The 27414-nt window shown below is 43.4% G+C and overlaps 1 protein-coding gene across 1 annotated transcript in view; it reads left to right on the top strand.

The window, feature by feature from the left end:
• LOC120064798 (pleckstrin homology domain-containing family A member 6-like) overlaps positions 1–26290 on the top strand; it is a 167425-nt gene extending 141135 nt beyond the window's left edge. Inside the window, exons 17-23 of the mRNA XM_039015398.1 lie at positions 7400–7499; positions 16685–16791; positions 17051–17206; positions 18815–18970; positions 22350–22477; positions 22713–22870; positions 26193–26290. Of these exons, the coding sequence (XP_038871326.1) occupies positions 7400–7499; positions 16685–16791; positions 17051–17206; positions 18815–18970; positions 22350–22477; positions 22713–22870; positions 26193–26290 (903 nt within the window). The remainder of the gene's footprint in view (positions 1–7399; positions 7500–16684; positions 16792–17050; positions 17207–18814; positions 18971–22349; positions 22478–22712; positions 22871–26192) is intronic.
• The last annotated feature ends 1124 nt before the right edge of the window (positions 26291–27414 follow it).

Below are 27414 nucleotides of genomic sequence, written 5' to 3'. Positions count from 1 at the left end.
GGTCATTCCATGTCATTTAAGCAAGTCATCTCACCCACCAGGTTGTTAGATTGTTTATTTTCATCATGAGCAAAAGCAATTGGTTTTCTACACAACGTTGCAAAGAAATAACCCCAAGAGACCAGCAAAAGGGATAAAAGGGGGACTTTCCTCTATAGTGCTTAATCAATCAATTAATGAATTAATTGATATCAAGGAATATGATAGGCCAAGAAATCAAGTCAACTGGTTATCCCAGGTCCATAACAGTTCATTGATTAAAAGAGAGGGATGTACACTGAATAAAAATATGAACTCAAAATGCAACAATTTCAAAGATTTTACTGAGTTACAGTTCATATAAGGAAATCAGTCATTTGAAATAAATTCATTGGGCCCTAATCTATGGATTTCACATGACAGAGAATTCAGATATGCATCTGTTGGTCACAGATACCTTAAAAGAAAAGGTAGGTGCGTGGATCAGAAAACCAGTCAGTATCTGGTGTGACCACCATTTGCCTCATGCAGTGCGACACTTCAGACAGTTTAATAACAAATATATTTATTAGGATCCCCATTAGCCGACGCCAATGGTGACACCTAGTCTTACTGGTGTCCGACATATAATTAAAAAGACACTACAGACAAAATACTTTACAATTGACATACATTTAAAAACATTGACATGTAGTGTGTGTGCATCTATCAGTTACACATACATGTCAGTACATACACACAACAAGTGAGTCACATGGGGTTGATTGTGGCATGTGGAATGTTGTCCCACTCCTCTTCAATGTCTATGCGAAGTTGCTGGATATTGGCGGGAACTGGAATATGCTGTCGTACACGTCGATCCAGAGCATCCCAAATATGCTCAGAGGGTGACATGTCTGGTGAGTATGCAGGCCATGGAAGAATTGGGACATTTTCAGGAATTGGGTACAGATCCTTGCAACATGGGGCCATGTATTATCATGCTGAAGCATGAGGTGATGGCAGCAGATGAATGGTATGACAATGGGCCTTAGGATCTCGTCACATGATCTCTGTGCATTAAAATTGGCATCGATAAAATGCAATTGTTTTCATTGCCCATAGCTTAGACCATACCATAACCCCACCGCCACCATGGGGCACTCTGTTCACTACGTTGACATCAGCAAACCGATCGCCCACACGACTCCATACACGCTGTCTGCCATCTGCCCGGTACAGTTTCATCCGAGAAGAGCACACTTCTCCAGCATGCCAGTGGCCATTGAAGGTGAGCATTTTCCAACTGAAGTCGGTTACGACGCCAAACTGCAGTCAGGTCAAGACCCTGGTGAGGACGACGAGCACCCAGATGACCTTCCCTGAGACAGTTTCTGACAGTTTGTGCAAACAGTTTCATCAGCTGTCCGGGTGGCAGGTCTCAGACAATCCCGGAGGTGAAGAAGCCAGATGTGGAGGTCCTGGGCTGGCATGGTTACACGTTGTCTGTGGTTGTGAGACTAGTTGAACGTACTGCCAAATTCTCTAAATGCACGCTGGAGGCAGCTTATGGTAAAGAAATTAACATTAAATTATCTGGCAACAACATGCAAACTGCATATTTTAGAGTGGCCTTTTATTTCCCCCAGCACAAGGTGCACCTGTGTAATGACCATGCTAATCAGCTTCTTGATATGCCACACCTGTTAGATGGATGGATTATCGTGGCAAAGGAGAAATGCTCACTAACAGGGATTTAAACAAATTTGTGCACAACATTTGAGAGAAATAAGCTTTTTGTGCATACTGTATGGAACATTTCTGGGATCTTTTATTTCAGCTCATGAAACATGGAACCAGCACTTTACATGTTAAACTTTATATTTTTGTTCAGTATAGTTCAGAAGATACTGAAGCTGTCACGACTTCAACCGAGGCAGGCTCTCCTTCCCGTTCGGGTGGCGCTCGGCGGTCGTCGTCACCGGCCTACTAGCTGCTACTGACTCTTTTTCCTCCCCCTCCTTATGTGTTTATGTGTATCACCTGGTTTGAGGGAATTGGCAATCAGGGTGGCTTTATTAGTCAGCCAGCCTGTCTGCTTCTTTGTGCGGGATTGTTCGTCTGTTTCTTTGGATTTCGGGAGTGGTTCGTGTTTGTGTACTGGTTTTGTCTTCATGTTTGAAGACAGGTGTTTATTTGACACCCAGTAGTCCGGTTTGGACATTTTTGGTTTACGGGTTGGGAATTAAACTCAACGTATTGAAGCTCTGCTGTTCCTGCGTCTGATTCCACAAACACCCCGACACCTAGAGCGTTACAGAATCCCGCACCACTCATGGAGTCAGCAGGAGCAGCAGCTAACCCTCTCCCATCGATGGAGGAACGGGTTCTCCACCACACCACCGTCCTCCATCGGATCGGATCCGCCATGGACCAAATGATGGAGAGAATGGAGCGATGGGAGAGGAGTGGGCTCCTCTCTCCACCTTCGGCTCCCCCTCCCCAGGATTCTCCATCCCCTGGCTCCAGCGCGCTCCGTCTTACGCTCCCGAGGGATTATGATGGAACAGCGGCAGGTTGTCAGGGGTTTTTACTCCAACTGGAGCTATACCTGGCCACTGTTCGCCCCACTCCCTCGGGAGCGGAGAGGGTGAGTGTCCTCGTCTCCTGCCTAACGGGTCGTGCTCTGGAGTGGGCCAACGCAGTCTGGAATGGCCCGGACTCCGCGAAGGAGTACTACCCGGAGTTTACCCGTCGTTTTCGTGCCGTGTTCGACCACCCCACAGACGGCCGAGCGGCGGGTGAGAGACTATTTCATCTAAGGCAGGAGAGGAGGAGCGCACAGGATTTCGCGCTGGAGTTCCGGACCTTGGCCGCGGGATCAGGGTGGAACGACAGGGCCCTTATTGACCACTACCGGTGTAGTCTCCGGGAGGACGTCCGTAGGGAGCTAGCGTGTCGGGACATCGCTCTGTCGTTGGATGAGCTTATCGACATGTCCATCCGACTGGACAATCTGCTGGCTGCCCGCGGGCGTTCGGAGAGGGTCCTGTGCGTTCCACCACCCAGCGCCCCGGCTCCCATCCCGATGGAGTTGGGAGGGGCCGCGCCTAGGGGTATCGGAGGACGAGGCCTCCCCTGCACCAACTGTGGTCGGAGAGGACACACGGCCGATCGGTGCTGGGGGGGTCTGTCTGGGAGTCGAGATGTCAGGCGGGACGCTTCTCGATCACCCCAGGTGAGTCAGCACCAAACTCACTCAGAACCTCCTGTCGGTCACATGTTTGTCTCAATTTTTTTCCTTGATTTTTTCCCCTCTTCTCAGCATAGGGCACTAGTCGATTCAGGTGCAGCTGGGAACTTTATGGATCGCGGACTCGCCCGAGAGTTGGGCGTTCCGCTTGTGCCGATAGATTCTCCCTTTCCCGTGCACTCCCTAGATAGCCGGCCATTAGGGTCAGGGGTGGTCAGGGAGGCCACAGTTCCCCTGGACATGGTGACGCAGGGGAATCATAGGGAACGTATCAGTCTATACATTATCGATTCGCCTGCGTTTCCAGTGGTGCTGGGTATTCCCTGGTTGGCCCGGCACAATCCCAATATTTCGTGGAGACAGGGGGTTCTCCAGGGGTGGTCAGAGGAGTGTTCTGGAAGGTGTCTGGGAGTTTCCATTGGTGCCACGTCGGTGGAGAGTCCAGACCAGGGTTCCACGGTGCGCATTCCCCCCGAGTATGCCGATTTGGCAATCGCTTTCTGTAAAAAGAAAGCGACGAAATTACCACCACATCGACCGGGTAGGGATTGTGCGATAGATCTCCAGGTTAACGCTGCGCTTCCTAAGAGTCACGTGTACCCTTTGTCCCAAGAGGAGACGTTGGCTATGGAGACATATGTCACGGAATCTCTGGGACAGGGGTACATTCGGCCCTCCATCTCACCCGTCTCCTCGAGTTTCTTTTTTGTGAAGAAAAAAGAGGGAGGTTTGCGTCCGTGTATTGATTATAGAGGTCTAAATGCCATCACGGTGGGGTTTAGTTACCCACTACCTCTCATCGCTTCGGCGGTGGAATCATTTCACGGAGCGCAGTTCTTTACAAAACTGGACCTCAGGAGCGCGTACAGCCTGGTGCGTATTCGGGAGGGAGACGAGTGGAAAACCGCATTTAGTACCACATCGGGCCACTATGAGTACTGCGTCATGCCGTATGGGTTAAAGAATGCTCCAGCCGTGTTCCAATCCTTTGTAGACGACATTCTCAGGGACCTGCACGGGCAGGGGGTAGTTGTGTATATCGATGACATTCTGATCTACTCAACTACTCACGCCGCGCATGTATCTCTAGTGCGCAAAGTGCTTGGCAGACTGCTGGAGCATGACTTATACGTCAAGGCTGAGAAGTGTGTGTTTTCCAAACAAGCCGTCTCCTTCCTGGGTTATCGCATTTCCACCTCGGGGGTGGTGGTGGAGAGTGACCGCATAAAGGCCGTGCGTAATTGGCCGACTCCGACCACGGTAAAAGAGGTGCAGCGGTTTTTGGGTTTTGCCAACTACTACCGGAGATTTATCCGGGGTTTTGGCCAGGTAGCGGCTCCCATTACCTCACTGCTGAGGGGGGGTCCGGTGAGGTTGCGGTGGTCAGCGCCGGCGGACGGAGCTTTCAACAGGTTGAAGGCTCTGTTCACGGAGGCTCCCGTGTTGGCGCATCCGGATCCCTCTTTAGCATTCATAGTGGAGGTGGACGCTTCCGAGGCTGGGGTGGGTGCCGTGCTATCACAGCGCTCGGGTGCGCCACCAAAACTCCGCCCCTGCGCTTTCTTCTCTAGTAAGCTCAGTGCAGCGGAGCGTAACTATGATGTGGGGGATCGGGAGTTGTTAGCGGTGGTCAGGGCTCTGAAGGTGTGGAGACACTGGCTTGAGGGGGCTAAGCACCCTTTTCTCATCTGGACCGACCACCAGAATCTGGAGTATATTCGGGCAGCTCGGAGACTGAACCCACGCCGGGCGAGGGGCCTGCAGTACCTCGTGGACTGGGAGGGGTACGGTCCGGAGGAGAGGTGCTGGGTACCAGTGGAGGACATGTTGGATCCATCTATGGTAAAGGATTTCCATCGCCTCCATCCGGAGCGCCCTGCGCCTCGTCCTCCGGGTCGACCTCGAGGCCGGTGTCGGCGCGCTGCGGGAGCCGCGCGTCAGAGGGGGGGTACTGTCACGACTTCAACCGAGGCAGGCTCTCCTTCCCGTTCGGGTGGCGCTCGGCGGTCGTCGTCACCGGTCTACTAGCTGCTACTGACTCTTTTTCCTCCCCCTCCTTATGTGTTTATGTGTATCACCTGGTTTGAGGGAATTGGCAATCAGGGTGGCTTTATTAGTCAGCCAGCCTGTCTGCTTCTTTGTGCGGGATTGTTCGTCTGTTTCTTTGGATTTCGGGAGTGGTTCGTGTTTGTGTACTGGTTTTGTCTTCATGTTTGAAGACAGGTGTTTATTTGACACCCAGTAGTCCGGTTTGGACATTTTTGGTTTACGGGTTGGGAATTAAACTCAACGTATTGAAGCTCTGCTGTTCCTGCGTCTGATTCCACAAACACCCCGACACCTAGAGCGTTACAGAAGCACTCTGGGACTGGGGTTGGATCCTCCTGTTTTAGTATTAAACCCATGTGAAACCTGTAGTGCTATGCCTTCCTCTGGCTCTCAGCCAACTCTCTCTGTTGGGCATGAAGCTCATAATCACACAATGCTGAAATTTGAATTATAGTGTTCAAGAGCAGAAATGTTCTATTTTGTGAATCTTATAAACCCATGTATCATCTGTGTTGCTTAATGATTGTAACTGATTACAGTGTCTGTACTCATTCAACTGAAACATAACGTTGGAAATTGTGGTGGTACTTTCTATCTTGTTTTTCATATTCAGCAGTAGTCAGTGGTCTGTATCAGTACTACTAATCTGATTAGAATTGATCAGTATGTGCATTCATGCTAGCTCAGTGCAGGCATCTCGTTGGACGCCTGTGACCCTTCATCCCTGAAGTTCATAGGGGTCGGGGCTCCATTCCTCACATCGTTCCATGATCCTCTCTGCTCTGCACTCTGCCTGGCTTTTGTCACTCCTCCTGATGCACAGCGCTCTCTCTTCCTCCTCCTACCATCATCCTCCTTCCTTTCTTTTTTTCTTCCTTCCCTCTCTTCCTCTTATTCTTCCTACCTCCTTCCTGTGGCTGTAGGACATTGGCCCGCCACGGCCACCACTTCCCAAATCCTACTACCCTCTGGAGTCGCTCCCCTCCCTTCCCCCCTCCCTCCCCCCTCTGCCCTTCGACAGCTCCACCTGGCTACGCAGCCTGGGCCTGGATGACGGTTACCTTGGCGATGAAGAGTCCCACAGCAGAAAGGTATTTGGAGACGGGAGGGAGTTCCCATCCCTGCCATGCCCCCTGTCACTCACGCAAGCTGGTAAATGTTGTCCATAACCACTGATTCAGGGACATAATCATTTGCCTCCCCCTAATGGGTAAAGTAAGGATAGGGGGTAGAGTAAGCTGATCTGTGGTAAAGGGCAACTCCCAGTTGTTACATGTCCTATAGAAGCCATCCCTGTCGTCCCCATAAACACTTCCGGACCCCTAAACAACAGAGCTCCAAGCTCTACCACACAGAGTGATTTTACCCCCCCCCCCCCCCCCCCCCATCATCCACTTCACCATCACCCCATCCCTCCGCCATAGATATGGTCACACACATCCGTCTGTTCTAGCGCTTCACTCCTCATGACTCCTATTCCATATTTTCTTTCTTCTCTCTCTCTGTGTGATTGTTCTGGCTCTGGCTTCTCTTTAGTCTGCTGTGAAACAATCAATCACTTACTATGGTTGATACCAAAAACTATTCATTAAATTTGAATTGAATCAGTTGAAATGTAATTATTCAATAGGATCTAAAGCAACAATACCAAACAAATAGGACAACCAATTTTAAGTATTTTAAATCTTAGCCATTCTAGTGTACTGGGTGCTTTTGAATGCTAAGACTTAGCTTAGGGCAAGTTACAGGTTCCCCTAGGAACGGTAAGGATGTGAATGGAGGTGTGTGGATCCATCCACAGCTAGTGGTTCCTTTACCATACTGTCTGTGTGCCAGTCGTTGTAGTGATGTGGTAGTGATGTGATTGTGCTAGTTCCTGTGCTAGTGCTGTGTCTGTCCTGTAGTGTGTAGACCGTATGCTTTGGCTTATGCCGTATCTACATCCCACCATTGCGCTCTGGAACCAGCCATATCTGGCAATAACCCCATCATTGCATTCCACACCAATGCATATTATCTAATGCATTCTGTGTTTGGGTAACTATATGGCCAATAGTTCCTACACTCTCCTGGTATGTAAATATCTTACTGTTGATTGGCTGATGATGCATTAGCTCTTCCTCCTACTCTGTGTTGCAGCACAAGTACGGTTATCGACAGGACATGTCACCAGAAGAATGGACCAATAGCAACGAAGCTCAGGAGCTGGATCTGGATCGACAGGCCAACATGAATAAAGGTACAGGAAGCAAGGGAGCCTGGGTAATGGTGTTCTGGTGTGTCAGTAAGTCTGCATAGCTGGGTCCTTCCTACAATGCGGTACCATTTGGACCTCAAAACATTTGAATTTTTACAAATATGTACAAAGAAAAATAGTATTCTTTTAGAAAAACATATTGATCAAGCTCAGGCACATAACATTTTTTGGGGATGCATTTTCCAATTTGTTAGGTTCATAATCCTAAGAGGGTTGACCTATCAGGGTGGAAATGTTGAACCTAAATTAGCCATAGCTCTGTGAGTGAACAAGACTGAGCAAACATAATGATAAACACTTAAACAGAATTTTAACTTCTCTATCAAACATATTTTAACATTTTGATTTTTTTGTCTTTTGTTTATATATATAATTTAGCCTAACAAGTTGGATATGTATGAGTGGGACATACAGACTAAGAACATGAACAAATAGATAGAAATGAGGGTTTCTATTTATTTAGCTTTGCACCATAGGAATTATGACTCTTCCTGAAGGTGGGGTCATTGTAGGAAGGGGTTGTTTTCTTAAATGGAGAATTACAACAAACTAACAGGGTGGAAAGTGGTATCAGGGACACACAGAAAATCTTAAATGAAATAATAATAAATACAATAATCATTCAATTGTTTTTATTATTTTATGGCTTATGTTTATTATTTATTTTTAGGGGGTAGATCAGTTTAAATATTGCAGAGATTGTGGCTTCCATCAATGTAATTGTCTGCATCATTTCCAATCCCCCATATTTTCTTTGTAAATACCAGTAAATCGTACTCATTCCAGGGTTTTTCATTATTTTTACTACTTTCTAAATTGTAGAATAATAGTGAAGACATCAACACTATGAAATAACACATGTGGAATCATGTATTAACCCAAAAAGTGTTAAGAGAAGAAAGCTGGTTGAGAGAATGACAAGAGTGTGCAAAGCTGTCATTGAGGCAAAGGGTGGCTACTTTGAAGAATATAAAATATATTTTTAATTGTTTAACACTTTTTGGGTTCCCACCGTGAACCAAAATTATGACAGCTTTGCACACTCTTGATATTCTCTCAACCAGCTTCATGTCTCTCAACCAGCTTTGTGAGGAATGCTTTTCAAAAAGTGTTGAAGGAGTTCCCACATATGCTGAGCACTTGTTGGATGCTTTTCCTTCCCAAATCATCTTAATTGGGTTGAGGTCAGGTGATTGTGGAGGTCAGGTTATCTGATGCAGTACTCCATCACTCTCCTTGGTCAAATAGCCGGTACACAGCCTGGAGGTGTGTTTTGGGTCATTGTCCTGTTGAAAAACAAATGTTAGTCCCACTTACTGCAAACCAGATGGGATGATGTATTGCTGAAGAATGCTGTGGTAGCCATGCTGGTTAAGTGTGCCTTGAATTCTAAATAAATCACCAACAGTGTCACCAGCAAAGCACCCCCACACCATCACACCTCCTCCTCCATGCTTCACGGTGGGAACCACACAAGCAGCGATCATCTGTTCACCTACTCTGCGTCTCACAAAGACACGGTGGTGGGAACCAAAAATCTCAAATTTGGACTAATCAGAGCAAAGGACAGATTTCCACCGGTCTAATGTCCATTGCTCGTGTTTGTTGGCCCAAGCAAGTCTCTTCTTATTATTGGTGTCCTTTAGTAGTGGTTTCATTGCAGCAATTTGACTATGAAGGCCTGATTCACACAGTCTCCTCTGAACAGTTGATGTTGAGATGTGTCTGTGTTACTTGAACTCCGTGATACATTTATTGTCATGGTTCCTCCGGTTTTTCTAGTGTACTGTGATCCTGTGGCTACTGTTTCTCAGTAAAGTATTTATCTTTATCCTTAACCACTGATTCCTCATCTGGTCTCTTCTCTGCACCTGTGTCCAACCTCAGCACATCACATTTATTGGGGCTGCAATTTGGGGTGCAGTTAACTCTAATGAACTTATCCTCTGCAGCAGAGGTAACTCCGTGTCTTCCTTTCCTGTGGCGGTCTTCATGAGAGCCAGTTTCATCATAGCGCTTGATGTTTTTTGCGACCGCACTTGAAGAAACTTTCAAAGTTATAAATGTTTCCGCATTGACTGACCTTCATGTCTTAAAGAATTGATGGACTGCCATTTCTCTTTGCTCATTTAATCTGTTCTTGCCATAATATTTTACCAAATAGGGCTATGTTCTGTATACCGCCCCTACTTTGTCACAACACAACTGATTGGCTCAAATGCATGAAATTACACATATTAACTTTTAACAAGGCACACCTGTTAATTGAAATGCTTTCCAGGTGACTACCTCATGAACCTGGTTGTGAGAAAGCCAGAGTGTGCAAAGCTGTCATCAAGGCAAAGGGTGGCTACTTTGAAGAATCTCAAATAAAGAACATATTTTGAATTGTTTAATTAACACTTTTTTGGTTACTACATGATTGTATATGTGTTATTTCATAGTTTTGATATCTTCTCTATTATTCTACAATGTAGAAAATAGTCAAATAATTAAACACTGGAATGAGTAGGTGTGTCCAAACCTTTGACTGGTACTGTATATTTTTATATATTTTCCTTTATTATTTTCCCCTAACTCTCCCATCCCTCCCCTAATTGGAGTGAACTAATGGAAAACAACACTTAAGCTTCTACTTACCAGCTTATACATACTATTCACATTTTATGGACACAGTATTTTTATAATAGTTATCAGTCCCATACAGTTTTGGTTTCTATTTGCCATATATTTTTCTATGCCGTGATGTTTCACAAAAGTGCTGCATCTTTCTATTCTCATATATTCTACATATTGTAAGTTAAAGACACATTTTTGCTATGAGTATTATTATACTATTGATTGATTGGCTATGACTTTTTAAATCACCAAGCAGTGCTATTTGCAAAGTTAGCTTTAGGTAAATTCTTCAGCCATTCCTGAACCTGTGAACAAAAACAAGCTACATATAGACAGTACCTTCGCAGCAGAACACGCAGAGCTGGGTTGGTTGTATCGGCCATATACATAACATTTTATTGGTTGCAAGAATTTTATATAAAAATTTTAATTGAAAAACTCTAAGCATTGTTTTGTGTATCAGTTCCTTAACCATGTGCCATGGAATTGGTACTTCTAAAGTCTCTTACCAAATATTTTGCCATCTATGTGGCACAGCTGTCAATATTTTGGTCCTTAAATGAAACTGCCATACTTTTTTATTCATCACAGTTTTCTTTAGCAAATGTTGGTCTTTAATGCAGGACCGACAGACTAGTTCCTTACTCTCTCCACCTTCCACTTGCCTCTTCCATTTTTGCGTTATTGCTACTATTAGTTGGTTGTAATTTTGAGAATAGCAGACATTTCTATATATTTTTGTTAGCTGCATGTGTGACATAACTCCACCAGTCCTATTTATGATATCATTTACAAAGATTATATGTTTTTTTATCAGTTAGTATATTTGAGTTTAACCAAAATATTTGTTGTAATATTTTTTATGTCTTTTCTAGTGGATTAAACTGAAATGGCAACCAACTTTATATTGCTTGTTTTAAAAATAGTGATATTTTGGAGATTTTCAAAAAATGTAAAGTGAGAGGTTATAATCTAAATAAAGGGAAAAGGGCCATTCTTGAACACGGGGTGAGCCATTCTTACTAATCTGCTAGAGAACCAGTTCAGATTTAAGTATAGCTTTAGTTTGACTGAAGCCTTTACTGAGAGGTATAATGCTTTAATATTTAATAATTTCGGTCCTCCGTATACATATTCATTCTATAAATAGGCCTGTTTAATTTTGTATGGCTTGCCATTCCAAATAAATTTCAAAACATGTTTTGCTCATATAATTTAAAAACAAGTCGTTAGGTGTAGGCAAGGCCATAAGCAAATACGTAAACTGGGATATGACTAAAGAGATAATCAAGGTGATTTTTCCACAAATAGACAGGTATTTTCCTTTCTACGGTAGCAAGATATCTATTTGTGCTAACTTTCTATTAAAATGTATTGTGAGGTAATTTCTTTCAGGATATGAATATCGAGTATGTTCACTTCACCGTCAGACCATTTTATTTGGTTGTAATCCAGAGAGGTTAGAAAAAGTATCTAGATCCTCTATGAGGCTGTGGAGGGATCCAAATTGTGAATTTAAAAGAAAACATGAATCATCAGCATAAAATTACATCTTTATTTTTAAGGCGAAAACTAAAGTAGGGTGGTTGGTTGGGGTGGTTGGATGGATGGGTGGGCTTATAACGTGAACGTTTAGCAAGCCAAAACTGTGTTTGAATCTCATCACGGACAACTTTGGCATTTGAGCTAATTAGCAACTTTGCAACTACAGTACTTAATACATTTTATCTAATTTGCAACTACTTAGCATGTTAGCTAACCATTCCCCTAACCTTAACCTTTTAACCTAACCTTAAGCCGAGCTAGCAAGTGAGAAGAGCTTGCGACCATTTTTGTTTGGCATAAGAACGTGGTTGCCAATCGAATGAACGACCAGTCGGCTTTACTGGGAACGATACCAAAACGAACGACCAGTCGGCTTGGCAGCTAATAGAAGGCACGAAGACCTCGATTTCTTCTCGGGCCTAACAACACCCGTGCCAGTATAGCCTCCAAACCACGGCTTCTCGGGCATTATCACTTAAATAATATCATTCATGTTTAATATACTGGTTGGTCCTTATAAACCATTTACTAATCATTAGTTAAGTCTTTTTGGGTGGCCTAATGTAAAGTGAGATGTATTTATACTTTGTAAATGTTTTGAGTGACCAGTGTAATTTCTTTAAAAAATATAGTCATGCCATTAGTAGACATTTCAGCAGTACCTGATGCTCCTTAAGGTCTCAAAAAAGCCAAGAACATATCAATGGTAAAACAATAAGCACACAACACAGGATGTTTAAAAGACTGAAGCATTAGAAGCATTCTTTTTTTAAAATGATTTAAGCTTTATTTTATCAGGGAGTTCCATTGAGATCAAGTCCTTGTTTCCAGGGCAGCACTGCACGAACATAATTGACAAAATGTACAACAAACACAATGTAGTAAAACATACAATATTACAAGCAATTTAAGAACAAACACATTCCTCAACACTGCGCCACCCGGGAGGCTCCATTTTAACTGTTCTGATTGGTCCCAGAAAGCAATGGGTTGGGCCAGAACGAGAACATACCAGTGGAGGCTCCTCAGAGGAAGAAGGGGAGGACCATCCTCCTTCGTGAATTTCATTAATAAAATAGTAAAACATTGAAAAAGTTCTTATTTTTAGATAAAACTATACTAAATATATTCACGTCACCAAATAATGATGAATAATGATTAAAACACACTGTTTTGCAATGAAGGTCTACAGTAGCCTCAACAGCACTCTTTAGGGTAGCACCATGGTGTAGCCGGAGGACAGCTAGCTTCCGTCCTCCTTCTGGTACATTGACTTCAGTACAAAACCTAGCCATCAACAAATGAATTTCTTCAAAAATGAAGGAGAAGCAAGAGATAGAAAGAGAGAGTTCGTAATTTTTTTTCACTTTCAGTTTCACTTACTTAGCTAGCAAATGCAGCTTGCTAGTTTAGTTACTCAAACACCCGGCTCAAACAGAGGGATGCTATATTAGCTAGCTGGCTATGACTATCCAACACAACACTGGAACTCGTCCAAGTCAAGGTAAACTTTTGGTTTTATGAATTTATTGCCACTAGGGCCCGCCGGTGTAATTGCTTACTAGCTATACACTGTAATGTTACCGCATGATTGTAGCGGATTTACTAAACCCATTAGTTCTATTAGCTATGTTGACTAGGACATTACTTTAACTAATACGGGGACAACAATGTAGGCTGTGTGTAGCGGTTATGACATGGTTTGGCTTGGAAAGGTTTTTTCGCCTGGTCACATACAGCTGATGTGTTGTTCATTGAAGTCCACAAAAGAAGGGAAAAGGTGAAATGAGGAGAGTGCATAGAGGCGAGAAGGAATACAATGTGGCTGCTATGAAAGTGAACTGTTTTTATGCATAATCAGGGGTGTATTCATTCCACTAATTCTGTTGAAAAACGTTTCTTAAACGGAAACGAAACGGGGGATAAAAATACCTGAATTTGTCTAATAGAAACTCTCGTTTGCAACTGTTGGACTATTGATTACACCCTAGATAAGCTAGATGCAGGCAAAATGTTTCTCTCGACCTGTGTGCACCAACGTTGTAGACTTTAATTCATAGGCTAGGTTGTAGCAACCTCATGATGGGTATAGGGAATATTTGAGTATCATGTAGTAGCCTAAACCTGCTGATGTTACATTAAACTGGGTGAATGGAATATGAATGACAGTCATCCAACATGCTGTAATAGAAATAAGGCCATGCATGCTCATTCAAAAAATAATCGTCCTCACTCATCATAAATGGCACTGACCGCCACAGGAACCCACGTGGTGATATGAAAATGTGTCATTGACTTTGATACTCTGATACAACACCTCTCATTTTGACGTCACCCCAAACGACTTCATCGATGGCAGTCTCAGACTGAAGTATGTAGCGAACATAGATCAGCGGAAGAATTCAGTTTGAAGCATCAGGCAAAAGTTATGTACCACTAGATCTGATGTTATGACACTGGTTAAGAATGGGAGGCTCCAAGAAGTGCCGCTCAGCCCATCCACCCACCACAAGAATGATCAGTAGGTCAGCCAGACCGCACTGCCAGGCTGAGCCGCCGGCACGCCTCGACCCTCAACACTATAGTCAATACTTTAACTCTCTGCCCAAAACAATTTCCTTCCAATCAATTCTTTTCAAATTTGCCAAGGGAAGGGTTTGGAAACAACGTTAAAAAAACTAAACAAAAATACATACACCTATACATATACAATACATACACCTATACATATACAGGTAATTGCCAAAATAATAGAAACACGTAAGTGAATGAGGGGTAGAAAGTATATTGAAAGCAGGTGTGGTTCCTGAGTTAATTCATTAATTAACATAATGTATACAAATGCTGGGCAGGCCATTATTTTGACTACCATGGCAATGCCCCCATCCACAGGGCACGAGTTGTCACTGAATGGTTTGATGAGCATGAAAACAGTGTTAACCATATGCCATCGCCGTCTCAGTCACCAGATCTCAACCCAATTGAACACTTAGAGATTCTGGAGCGGAGCCTGAGACAGCCTTTTCCACCACCATCAACAAAACACCACATTATAGAATTTCTTGTGGAAGAATGGTGTCGCATCACTCCGATAGAGTTCCAGACACTTGTAGAATCTATGTCAAGGCGCATTGAAGCTGTTCTGGCTTGTGGTGGCCCAACGCCCTACACGTTATGTTGGTGTTTCCTTTATTTTGGCAGTTACATATACATACAGAAACAGCACAGCCTCCATTAAATTAATGTCATCATAATAATGTAGAGCTCTCTTCATTTTATTTACTTGCACAGAATATAGCTGGGTCGCCCCAGCTCGCCCGCAAGGGTCCACCGCCCTCCCGTTCCCTAAACCAACACACGCTACTCAGCTTCAGGATCTTATGGAAACATTCATTATTGACTTTGTGTGTACTAGGCCAGGGCCAGAGCAGCAACCCACAGGATGGCAGACCCCCAGTGTGAGGACTGAGCAGCCCAGCAGCTAGGTATAGCCTGAAGAGGTATCTCCCCTGACGTGGTCATGTTTTCAATACAGACTCTGTCTTACTGTATTTAGTACAATGCCTCCATACATAACTTGACATTTCTGTCATCTATCGTGACATTGTGGGAGAATAACCAACCTTCCAATTAATGGCAATGCATTTCTTCGCCGCTATAAATGTTAGGTTACACAGTTTCTCCTGATAACAGTCTCCAGTATCAACATTTAAAAGCAAACAAAAACGGAGAGAATATTCATCTGTAGACATGCTGAGATAGAAGAACATACTCTTTGCCAGAATTCAGACAGCTTTTCACAAGACACATGACCTTTTAAATGCTTCCAGTGCTTCAGTATTTTCATCTTTTAACTTTTAATGTTTATGTTTACACTTTGTTTGGCAGCACTTTAACTGGGCCATTAAAGGTAGTAACTCTTTAAACGTAATTGGATAATTCCGCAAAATGTAATGGGATAGTTCAGCGAAATATTAAACGTAATGGGATAGTGCAGATGTTTGTTTCCATTCCTCGCAAGCACTTTTTGGACTGCTCTAATGAGTGACTGCAATCCACACTTTGGTTTTGGTGGAAAGGTCTGACAACAAATGCTATTGTTACAATTTTCTGATTTTTTAAAATACTTTATACTTTAAAATACTTTTTTATGAAAGTCTTACTGTTTTGGATTTAAAAAAAAGAATATATTTTTCCAAACATCCTTTGTATTGTGTGATATGTTCTAGGAGCCATTTTGAGACGTTAAGGAGCATCTCGTACTGCTGGAATGCCTACTAATGGCATTTCCATCTTTTGTGAGAAATAACACTGCTCACTCAAAACATTTGAAAAAAGTATTTATGAAGTATAAATTGCCCAAAAAGATTGAACTAATGATTAGTAAATGGTTTATGAGGACTCATATTAAACATCTTATGAATTATCTTATGAATAATTATTAAATACTTTCAAAGTTGTTTATAAATGTCTGAATAACTAGCTTACTAACATTACAGATGTGGGAGTAATGATTAATAAATGATGAATAAACTATTTACTAATCTATTATAAATGCTTTATTACAAGGGAGTATTTTGGAGGTATTATTACAAGGGAGTGTTATGGGGGTATTATTACAAGCGGGTATTATGCTACCTTTTTCTGATCTAATCCCAAACTGTTAGATAACAGACTCATTGGAATGAAATCCTGTTTATAATCAGAAATGAAAGAACATCATCTAAAATATCAGAGTATATACTGTATATATAAATATAATTAGATTACTAGTCCTCAGGACTAGCTGTACCTTATTAAAGTCAATTGTTTACATAATAATAGATTGGATTATGTAACCCCAATGACTCATCCTCTGTGTCTGCGTCCCAAACAGCACCCTGTTGCCTACATAGTGCTCTATGGGCCCTGATCAAAAGTAGTGCACTATATAGGAATGTGGTGCAATTTGGGACACAACCTGTGTCATCCTCTGACATGCTGTTTGTCTCTCTCCTGTCCAGTGGGGGTTGTACCTCCCAGGACCAAGTCTCCCCTGGAGGATCAGGGCCAATCCTACGACCATGGAATCTCCCGACGCAACGGCAAGGTGCCTAATGGAATCTCCAGGGTAGGCAGCATGCCAGAGAGGGCTTTATGGAGCTCAGGAAACTCACAGGCTATATGCATTATATTATATGATCCATACACATGATGTTTTGTAACTATATTATGATAGTGTTACTCATTGATGTTGCCTTTATGTAGTGGTGGTGGGCCTGTGTCTGGTATATTGAATGGTGCTGTCAAATGTATCTTTTAAAGAGCAATACATGTGATGCTTCATCATATGATTGACATGTTATTCCCATATCATTCCCCTCTCCCAGGAGCGTCCGAAGAGTGCGGTGTTCCCGGCGGAGGTGAAGTCCAAGATGAGCGTTGAGGAGCAAAACGAGCGTATCCGTAGGAACCAGAGCAGCTCCGTCAGGGACAAGAGACGCAGCCTGAACCTGGGTAGCCAGGCTGGTACCAACTACAGAGTGGTATGCTCTCACTTCTATTTACATGTACAGTACGTGTCAACACACCTACTCATTCAAGGGTTTTTCTTTATTTTTACGATTTTCTACATTGTAGAATAATAGTGAAGACATCAAAACTATTAAATAACACATATGGAATCATGTAGTAACTAAAAAAGTGTTAAACAAATCAAAATATATTTGAGATTTGAGATTCTTCAAAGTAGCCAGTCTTGCCAGCCTTTGCCTTGATGACAGCTTTGCACGCTCTTGGCATTCTCTCAACCATCTTCACCTGGAATGCTTTTCCAACAGTCTTGAAGGAGTTCCCACATATGGTGAGCAATTGTTGGCTGCTTTTCCTTCACTCTGCAGTCCAACTCATCCCAAACCATCTCAATTGGGTTGAGGTCGGGTGATTGTGGAGGCCAGGTCATCTGATGCAGCACTCCATCACTCTCTTTCTTGGTCAAATAGCCCTTACAAATCAAATCAAATGTGTCACATACACATGGTTAGCAGATGTTAATGCGAGTGTAGCGAAACGCTTGTACTTCGAGTTCTGAAAGTGCAGTAATATCTAACAAGTAATCTAACAATTCTCCAACAACTACCTTATACACACAGATCTAAAGGGGTGAATGAGAATAGGTACATGTAGGTATATGGATGAGCGATGGCCGATCGGCATCCTGGAGGTGTGTTTTGGATCATTGTCCTGTTGAATAACAAATTATAGTCCCCCTAAGTGCAAACCAGATGGGATGGCGTATCGCTGCAGAATGCTGTGGGAGCCATGCTGGTGAAGTGTGCCTTGAATTCTAAATAAATCACGGACAGTGTCACCAGCAAAGCACCCCCACACCATCACACCTCCTCCTCCGTGCTTCACGGTGCGAACCACACGTGGAGATCATCCGTTCACCTACTCTTTGTCTCACAAAGACACAGCGGTTGGAAACAAAAATCTCAAATTTGGACTCAGACTAAAGGACAGATTTCCACCGGTCTAATGTCCATTGCTCGTGTTTCTTGACCCAAGCAAGTCTCTTATTCTTATTGGTGTCCTTTAGTAGTGGTTTCTTTGCAGCAAATCGACCATGAAGGCCTGATTCACACAGTCTCCTCTGAACAGTTGCTTTGAGATGTTGTTTTGAGATGTGTTACTTGAACTCTGTGAAGCATTTATTTGGGCTGCAATATCTGAGGCTGGTAACTCTAATTAACTTATCCCCTGTTCATTGAAATGCATTCCAGGTGACTACCTCATGAAGCTGGTTGAGAAAATGCCAAGTGTGAAAAGATGTCATCAAGGCAAAGGGTGGCTACTTTGTAGAATCTAGAATACAATGTAGAAAATGTTAAAAATAAAGAAAAACCCTTGAATGAGTAGGTGTGTCCAAACGTTTGACTGGTACAGTACATGTACCTCTATGAGCTAGCCACCAGGAATATGTACTGTATGTTGAAATTTATTATAAAGGAAGATCCAGTATATTGTTCTGGCCTCTTGTCTATCTTTCCGGGCTAAGTTGATTGGCTGAGCCCTTGGCTCAGTCTCTTTCCTGATTCCTGATCCGGCCTCCTAGTCTCTTTCCTGATTGGTTATCTCTGTGTGTGTGTGTCCAGGTGAGGCGGAGGCTGACAACCCATGAGGTGGACATCAAGGACCTGGAGGCTGCAGTACGGGGGGAGGGGGTACAAGAGTCACCCCGGGAGGAGATTGCTCGCCTCAGACGGTTACAGATGGAACCTGACCAGTACAACCTGGACATCAGCAAAGAGGTTAGACACACTCTGACCAACAACCACACTATGTGATACAATCATTATGTGACTATGATCCAGTCGTGATGTGATATAGTTGTGCTTAATGCAAAGTTAATTAAACACTTTGAAAACAGATTATTTCAGTTATTTCAGTAACACTTCATTCGTTGGAGCTCTTTCAGCTGGTATTTGTCTGGTATAAAAAAATGCAGTGATAATTAACAAGTCAAATCACATTTGTATTGGTCACATACCCGTATTTAGAAGATGTTTTTGCGGGTGTAGTGAAATGCTTGTGTTCCTAGCTCCAACAGTGCGCCATATCTAACAATTCACAACAACAAACACAAATCTAAAAGTACAATAAGGGAATTAATAAATAAATAAATATCAGGACGAGAAATGTCAGAGTGGCATTGACTAAAATACAGTGGAATAGAATACAGTATATACATATGATATGAATAAGCAGTATGTAAACGTTATTCATTCTTAAGGACCGGCGTTACGTCAACGGGACAGTTGTAAATCATGCAGCGCGTTATATCAAGATTGCAGATTTTAGAATAACAACAAATGTCGGTACATAGAAGTGTCTTATATCGGCTGAAAGCTTAAATTCTTGTTAATATAACTGCACTGTCCAATTTACAGTAGCTATTACTGTGAAAAAAATGCCATACTATTGTTTGAGGAGAGCTCCTAACAACAAAACACTTTTTTTCAACCCGATAGGTTTGATAAATTCACCTCCTGAAGGTGAAATTTGCACTTACATTCTGAAATCTTGCTCTGATTTATCATCCAAAGGGTCCCAGAGATAACATGAAGTGTCGTTTGTTAGATAAATTCCTTTTTCATATCCTAAAAAGGTCCATATAGCATGGGTGATCAACTGCAAACAAAGGAATCTGTGAAAATCTCACCCTAAACGTAGTATATCCTATGGACACCATATTTGGTCAGAGAGCGACGCCTTCATGGCACACCAATGACGCGGGCGGCCATCAATTGAAGGACTGTATCTTTGTCAAATAAGCACCAATCGGGGTCAAGCTAGATAGCCAATGAGCTGGGCTTTACGGGAGTATCCGGAAACCCCGTCTCGGTCGCAAAATGTAGGTGCTAACCTTTTGCGACAGCAAGCCTTTTCCTTTTGGACACAACATATAAGAATATTATGAAGTTATGAAAACGGGTTGTTTTGCAAATGTTGAACTTATAATACTAATAATTGGAAAGCTAAATCAAAGTCCAAGTATACAGATTTGATGATAATCTTGCAGAAAAATTGAATATGAATGCGAATGTCTCATTCACGATTTGCCCAAATGTACCTGGGGTCTTGACACTAACAGTCTTGTTGTTCACTCATTTTTCAAGTTATCCATCTGAAACTTTACACATACACTGATGTCATCTTGTGGACACTACCGGAATTACAACTAGAGTGATGGCTATAACTATTACCTTTCTCTTGCATTTCAAAGATGGTGGTAGAAAAATTATTTCTTTTTTTGTATTTTCTTCTACCAGATCTATTGTGTTATATTGTCCTACATTCATTTCACATTTCCACAAACTTCAAAGTGTTTACTTTGAAATGGTACCAAGAATATGCATATCCTTGCTTCAGGGCCTGAGCTACAGGCAGTTAGATTTGGGTATGTCATTTAGGCAAAAATTGAAAAAGATTGGGCTATTATTAAAGTGACCAGTGATTCCATGTCTATGTACATAGGTCAGCAGCCTCTAATGTGCAGGCTTGAGTAACCGGGTTGTAGCTGGCTAGTGATGGCTATTTAACAGTCTGATGGCCTTGAGATAGAAGCTGTTTTTCGCTCTCTCTGTCCCAGCTTTGATGCACCTGTACTGACCTCGCCTTCTGGATGATAGCGGGGTGAACAGACTGTGGCTCGGGTGGTTGATGTCCTTTATCTTTTTAGCCTTCCTGTGACATCGTGTCCTGGAGGGCAGGCAGTATGCATCCGGTGATGCGTTGGGCAGACCGCATTACCCTCTGGAGAGCCCTGCGGTTGCGGGTGGTGCAGTTGCCGTACCAGGCGGTGATTCACCACACTGTCTGTGTTGGTGGACCATTTCAGATCATCAGTTATGTGTACGCCGAGGAACTTGAAGCTTTCCACCTTATCCACTGTGGTCCTGTCAATGTGGATAGGGTTGTGCTCCCTCTGCTTTTTTCTGCTTCTTTGTTTTGTTTGACGTTGAGGGAGAGGTTATTTTCCTGGCACCACTCCGCCAGGTCCCTCACCTGTTAGTACACACTAAGTGGTAATGAAGATGTAGAGGAGGCGGCTCATTAGAATATTTCGGGGCATGGTTTGATCACAGCTCTTTTTTTGCAACTGTGAGTTAGTGTCATTCCAGTTGATTTAATCTGTTACATGTTAAATATGATAATGATTAGTGATGGTGTTTTGTATTTTGTGAAAGACTGATGTATGGCTGGTGTCAATTGAAAGTGATGTGTAAATCAGTGGTTCTCAATTCTCTCCTCAGAGACCCCCTGTAACGGCAGCCTTCCCTCTCTTCGCGAGAAGAGAGGGTGTAACAGGGATCGCACCAAGACGCAGCGTAGTTGGTGCTCAACATATTTAATAATGATAAACAGTGAACACTTAACAATTACAAAATAACAAAATGTGGCAAACCGATTACAGTCCTAGCTGGTGCAGCGAAAACACAGAGACAGGAAACAACCACCCACAAACCCCAACACAAAACAAGCCACCTATATATGATTCCCAATCAGAGACAACACAAAACACATGCCTCTGATTGAGAACCATATTAGGCCAAACATAGAAACAGACAAACTAGACACACAACATAGAATGCCCACCCAGCTCACGTCCTGACCAACACTAAAACAAGCAAAACACACTAGAACTATGGTCAGAACGTGACACCCCCAGTCGTTCCAGATCTAGCACACCTGTTTCAACTCACAATAATTAAACCTATGGAATTGTAACAATATAATATCGCTAACCAGAAAAAATAACCCAGTATTGTTCTTCAAACGGTTATTTCTAGAACCTTGAAATGGTTGTATACAGTACCAAAAAGGGTTGTGACAATAGCAGAATTTTTTTTGGTGCTATATAGAGCCTTTTTGTTTATAGTTTTTTATTGAATCATAGGAATGGTTCTTTATTGCACCATAAAAGTTTTGGCTATTGTTACGAGCTAAATAATCCTTATTTGGCCCTATATAGAAAAGTTTGTTTTTAGTGTGTGCTGGCTTCAAATAATTTCCCACAATTGGTCACTACTTGTGTACGTAATGTTTTTTCTAATTGCAAACCAAGTATATAGTGGGCCATAAAATAAAAGATGATCAAACCTCATCTGTAACTCGATGTGTCCTCAGCTGTGTACTCCAGACAAGATTCTGATTCTGGAGCGCTACCTGGACGTGGACACTCCTCTCAGCCCAGAGGAGCAAAAGGAGAAACAGAAGAAAGTAGAGAGGATCAAGACGCTCATTGCCAAATCAAAGTATGTACAGACACTACTGAACTACTATCTAACACAGCTCTCACACAGTACAGCAGTGTATTTAGCCAAAGTTTGGCTAAACATTCTCCCCTCTACTGATTATCTGATTCACATCTGAATGATGGGATGCCACATGTTCTGTATAAAAAGGTATAATTTAATCTCCTTTCTCCTGCGCTCTACTTCTTTTCTTTGTCATTCTCTCGCCCTCCCCTCTGCCCGTCACTCCCTCCAGTCTCCAGAACGTGGTTCCCCTATTGGACGGTCCTACTGAGGGGGCTGGTTCCCACCACCAGGGTAACCCAGAGCAGCAGCTCCAGGACCAGGAGAAGAGGATTGAGATCTCCTGTGCCCTGGCCACCGAGGCCTCGCGACGCTCCCGTCTGCTCTCCGGTGAGGACGCCACCGCAGCCTGCCGCTCCACCGCCACCACCCCGACCACCCTGTCGCTACGGTTTTCCCCCTCACGGTTATCGTTGCCCACCCCGGCCCCATCGCCCCCCTGTCATTGAGAGGACCCCCCAGCGACGAGTGGCGATGTGTTGCTGCAACACCCCCCACGCCATCCAAAACCCCTTCTCTCTCTGCCTCTATGATACACATGTCCACCACCAACCACACATGTCCACCCTTCTCCAGCTGTGTGCTTCACACTCAACATCCCTAACAGCTGTGTTGGGATTAGATTGGAGGTTAACCTAGTCGAACTGCCTTGTTATAAAATATACAACGAGGGCCAGTTCCATCAACTTTAAAATCCCAATGTAACTCTTAGTTAAACCTCACTGTCAATTGTCTGCAAACGACTCCACTATCCAACACTTAACCCCAGCCAATCACACACTCACTTCTTCACCATCTGCTGTATTGCAATACAATCCACTATCCACTACCCACTCACTACCTAACCCCAACAACCACACCTTCACTCCCTCGAGGTCTGCAGCAGTCCACCAAGCGAAGTACGTAACAAGCTTCTCAGACGAGTTCTGATATAGGATCAGGTTCCCCCTGTCATCTAAATCTTATTCAATCTGATCTAAAAGGCATAAATGATCCCAGATCAGCACACCTACTCTGACACTATAAATACAGGTCCTGAGCTCAGATACACCTATATGTATCCGCTCTTACTGAAAATGCTTATTAACCTTGTCCATTCACTGGGCATCCTAAAACAGTGGCACATTTTCACTGTCCCTAGAGCCATAGATTAACAGAGATTTGATCAATTCAGATGAACCGAGATTGAGAATATGAAAGTGTTGCCACCAGATGTTCCAGGATGATAATCTTCCAATGAGAAATGCAAGTTAGAATGGAATGTTATGGAACGTCTTGTGCAAGCAGGGAAGATAGTTCACCAAACTCTTATCGCTGGCTCTGCCTGTTTCACTGTCTGTCTCACTACCCCGCTCCTCCACTCTCCACAATATTCACTGTCTGTCTCACTACCCCACCCCTCCACTCCCCACAATATGCACTGTCTGTCTCACTACCCCACTCCTCCACGCTCCACAATATTCACTGTCTGTCTCACTACCCCACTCCCCACAATATGCACTGTCTGTCTCACTACCCCACTCCTCCACTCTCCACAATATGCACTGTCTGTCTCACTACCCCACTCCTCCACTCCCCACAATATGCACTGTCTGTCTCACTACCCCACTCCTCCATTCTCCACAATATTCACTGTCTGTCTCACTACCCCACTCCTCCACTCTCCACAATATGCACTGTCTGTCTCACTACCCCACTCCTCCACTCCCCACAATATGCACTGTCTGTCTCACTACCCCACTCCTCCATTCTCCACAATATTCACTGTCTGTCTCACTACCCCACTCCTCCATTCTCCACAATATTCACTGTCTGTCTCACTACCTCACTCCTCCATTCTCCACAATATTCATTGTCTGTCTCACTACCCCACTCATCCACTCCCCACAATATTCACTGTCTGTCTCACTACCCCACTCATCCACTCCCCACAATATTCACTGTCTGTCTCACTACCCCACTCCTCCACTCTCCACAATATTCACTGTCTGTCTCACTACCCCACTCATCCACTCCCCACAATATTCACTGTCTGTCTCACTACCCCACTCCTCCACTCCCCACAATATGCACTGTCTGTCTCACTACCCCACTCCTCCACGCTCCACAATATTCACTGTCTGTCTCACTACCCCACTCCCCACAATATGCACTGTCTGTCTCACTACCCCACTCCTCCACTCTCCACAATATGCACTGTCTGTCTCACTACCCCACTCCTCCATTCTCCACAATATTCACTGTCTGTCTCACTACCCCACTCCTCCACTCTCCACAATATGCACTCTGTCTCATTACCCCACTCCTCCATTCTCCACAATATTCACTGTCTGTCTCACTACCCCACTCCTCCATTCTCCACAATATTCACTGTCTGTCTCACTACCTCACTCCTCCACTCCCCACAATATTCACTGTCTGTCTCACTACCCCACTCATCCACTCCCCACAATATTCACTGTCTGTCTCACTACCCCACTCATCCACTCCCCACAATATTCACTGTCTGTCTCACTACCCCACTCATCCACTCCCCACAATATTCACTGTCTGTCTCACTACCCCACTCCTCCACTCCCCACAATATGCACTGTCTGTCTCACTACCCCACTCCTCCATTCTCCACAATATTCACTGTCTGTCTCACTACCCCACTCCTCCACTCCCCACAATATTCACTGTCTGTCTCACTACCCCACTCCTCCACTCTCCACAATATTCACTGTCTGTCACACTACCCCACTCCTCCACTCTCCACAATATTCACTGTCTGTCACACTACCCCACTCCTCCACTCTCCACAATATTCACTGTCTGTCACACTACCCCACTCCTCCACTCTCCACAATATTCACTGTCTGTCACACTACCCCACTCATCCACTCCCCACAATATTCACAACACACGCTGATGCTCCACTGTCTTAACCTAGAGGCTCTACTATATAGTCCTTGAAGATCGTAAGCTCTCCTATAGTTAGATCGACAGTTTCCGTTTGCTCAAAACTACGACACTATTTCTTACTGCTTACCCTCTGTCTCTGCCCCTCTACCCACAACCAACCACATATTCACAATGGCATCACGGTTAACTTAATGATTTGGGGAAATTGAACATCATCTTGTCAGCTTTAAGTGATGAGCTGAAGAAAAACAAAACTGGCTTGATTTATCAACTCTTATAGTGCCATTAGTATTCAGTCATACTATGTGCTGCCTGCTGTCAGTCGTGGTCATAAAAACATGGTCCAGCTGCACAGAGATCAAACCAAGTTTGCGCTTTATACTGTATCTGTGTTTCTCTGGTGATGCCAGATAGCAACTATTTTATTTTGTCAAGCCTCCTTAGGCTCCAGAGCCGAAGTGCTCTGAATGTGTGTAGGTGAACTCCAGATCCAGGTACAATGGCTTTATCATAGTATACACTACCCCCATAGTATACACTACCCCCACATAGTATACACTCCTCTTGCTTCCTCAGTACAGAGCTACAGGCTAAGCACTATTCATCTTATGTTTGTGAGGTGATGTGAGTGCACAGTCTCCCCTGTTTTATCTCCCTCACTCTACCTACCCTTTTTAAATTGCTTTACACCTTTATGTTTTGCTATTTGTTTTGCTCGTTCTCACGTCACACCCCCATTCCATTCCAGCCCAGTGCGCCCCCAGCCCCCTCGCCTCCCCGACCAGCCTGGCCCCTCCCCCCTCCTCCACTGGCTTCTCCGACTCCGCCCACATCATGAAGGTGTGAGTCTGTGAAGGTGAGTCCCCGCCCACCAACCACACTTACCTCCCCCCTTAACCCCCCACTCCCCCTTAACCCCTCGCTGGTTGCCGTACCTCCTACCTCTCCTGGTTTGGGCAGGGCTCTCTGTTTTTCCCTCAGGTGATGTCTTGACCAATGGCAGCAGGTGGACATCAAGGGATCTTTTATTGTTACCTTTTATTACTATCTGCTTTGCTCAATTGTTTTACTAACTGGAAACAAGTTCAGAATGCACTCAATGGCCAGTGCTAACATCAGATTTTTGCTAAGTATACCAAAATAAACATACACCAATAGTATATTACTACCAGTCCTTTTCCATATACTGTACTCATTTTAAGGTACGGAAACCGTCAATCAATACAGATATAGCAGTGAACTATCCTTTTAAGATTTATGACAGTTAATATTAATATCACAGGGTCAGATCAGTATGGATAAGCTGTTATTACTATTATCACAGGGTCAGATCAGTATGGATAAGCTGTTATTACTATTATCACAGTGTCAGATCAGTGTGGATAAGCTGTTATTACTATTATCACATGGTCAGATCAGTGTGGATAAGCTGTTATTACTATTATCACAGTGTCAGATCAGTGTGGATAAGCTGTTATTACTATTATCACAGGGTCAGATCAGTATGGATAAGCTGTTATTACTATTATCACATGGTCAGATCAGTGTGGATAAGCTGTTATTACTATTATCACAGTGTCAGATCAGTATGGATAAGCTGTTATTACTATTATCACGAGGTAATATCAGTATGGATAAGCTGTTATTACTATTATCACAGTGTCAGATCAGTATGGATAAGCTGTTATTACTATTATCACAGTGTCAGATCAGTATGGATAAGCTGTTATTACTATTATCACAGTGTCAGATCAGTATGGATAAGCTGTTATTACTATTATCACAGTGTCAGATCAGTATGGATAAGCTGTTATTACTATTATCACAGTGTCAGATCAGTATGGATAAGCTGTTATTACTATTATCACAGTGTCAGATCAGTATGGATACGCTGTTATTACTATTATCACAGTGTCAGATCAGTGTGGATAAGCTGTTATTACTATTATCACAGTGTCAGATCAGTATGG

Source organism: Salvelinus namaycush, chromosome 20 (genome assembly GCF_016432855.1).
Source record: "Salvelinus namaycush isolate Seneca chromosome 20, SaNama_1.0, whole genome shotgun sequence".
Classification (NCBI taxonomy): domain Eukaryota; kingdom Metazoa; phylum Chordata; class Actinopteri; order Salmoniformes; family Salmonidae; genus Salvelinus; species Salvelinus namaycush.
The sequence above is the reverse complement of the archived record's forward strand: the minus strand, read 5'-3'. Positions and strand labels throughout refer to the sequence as shown.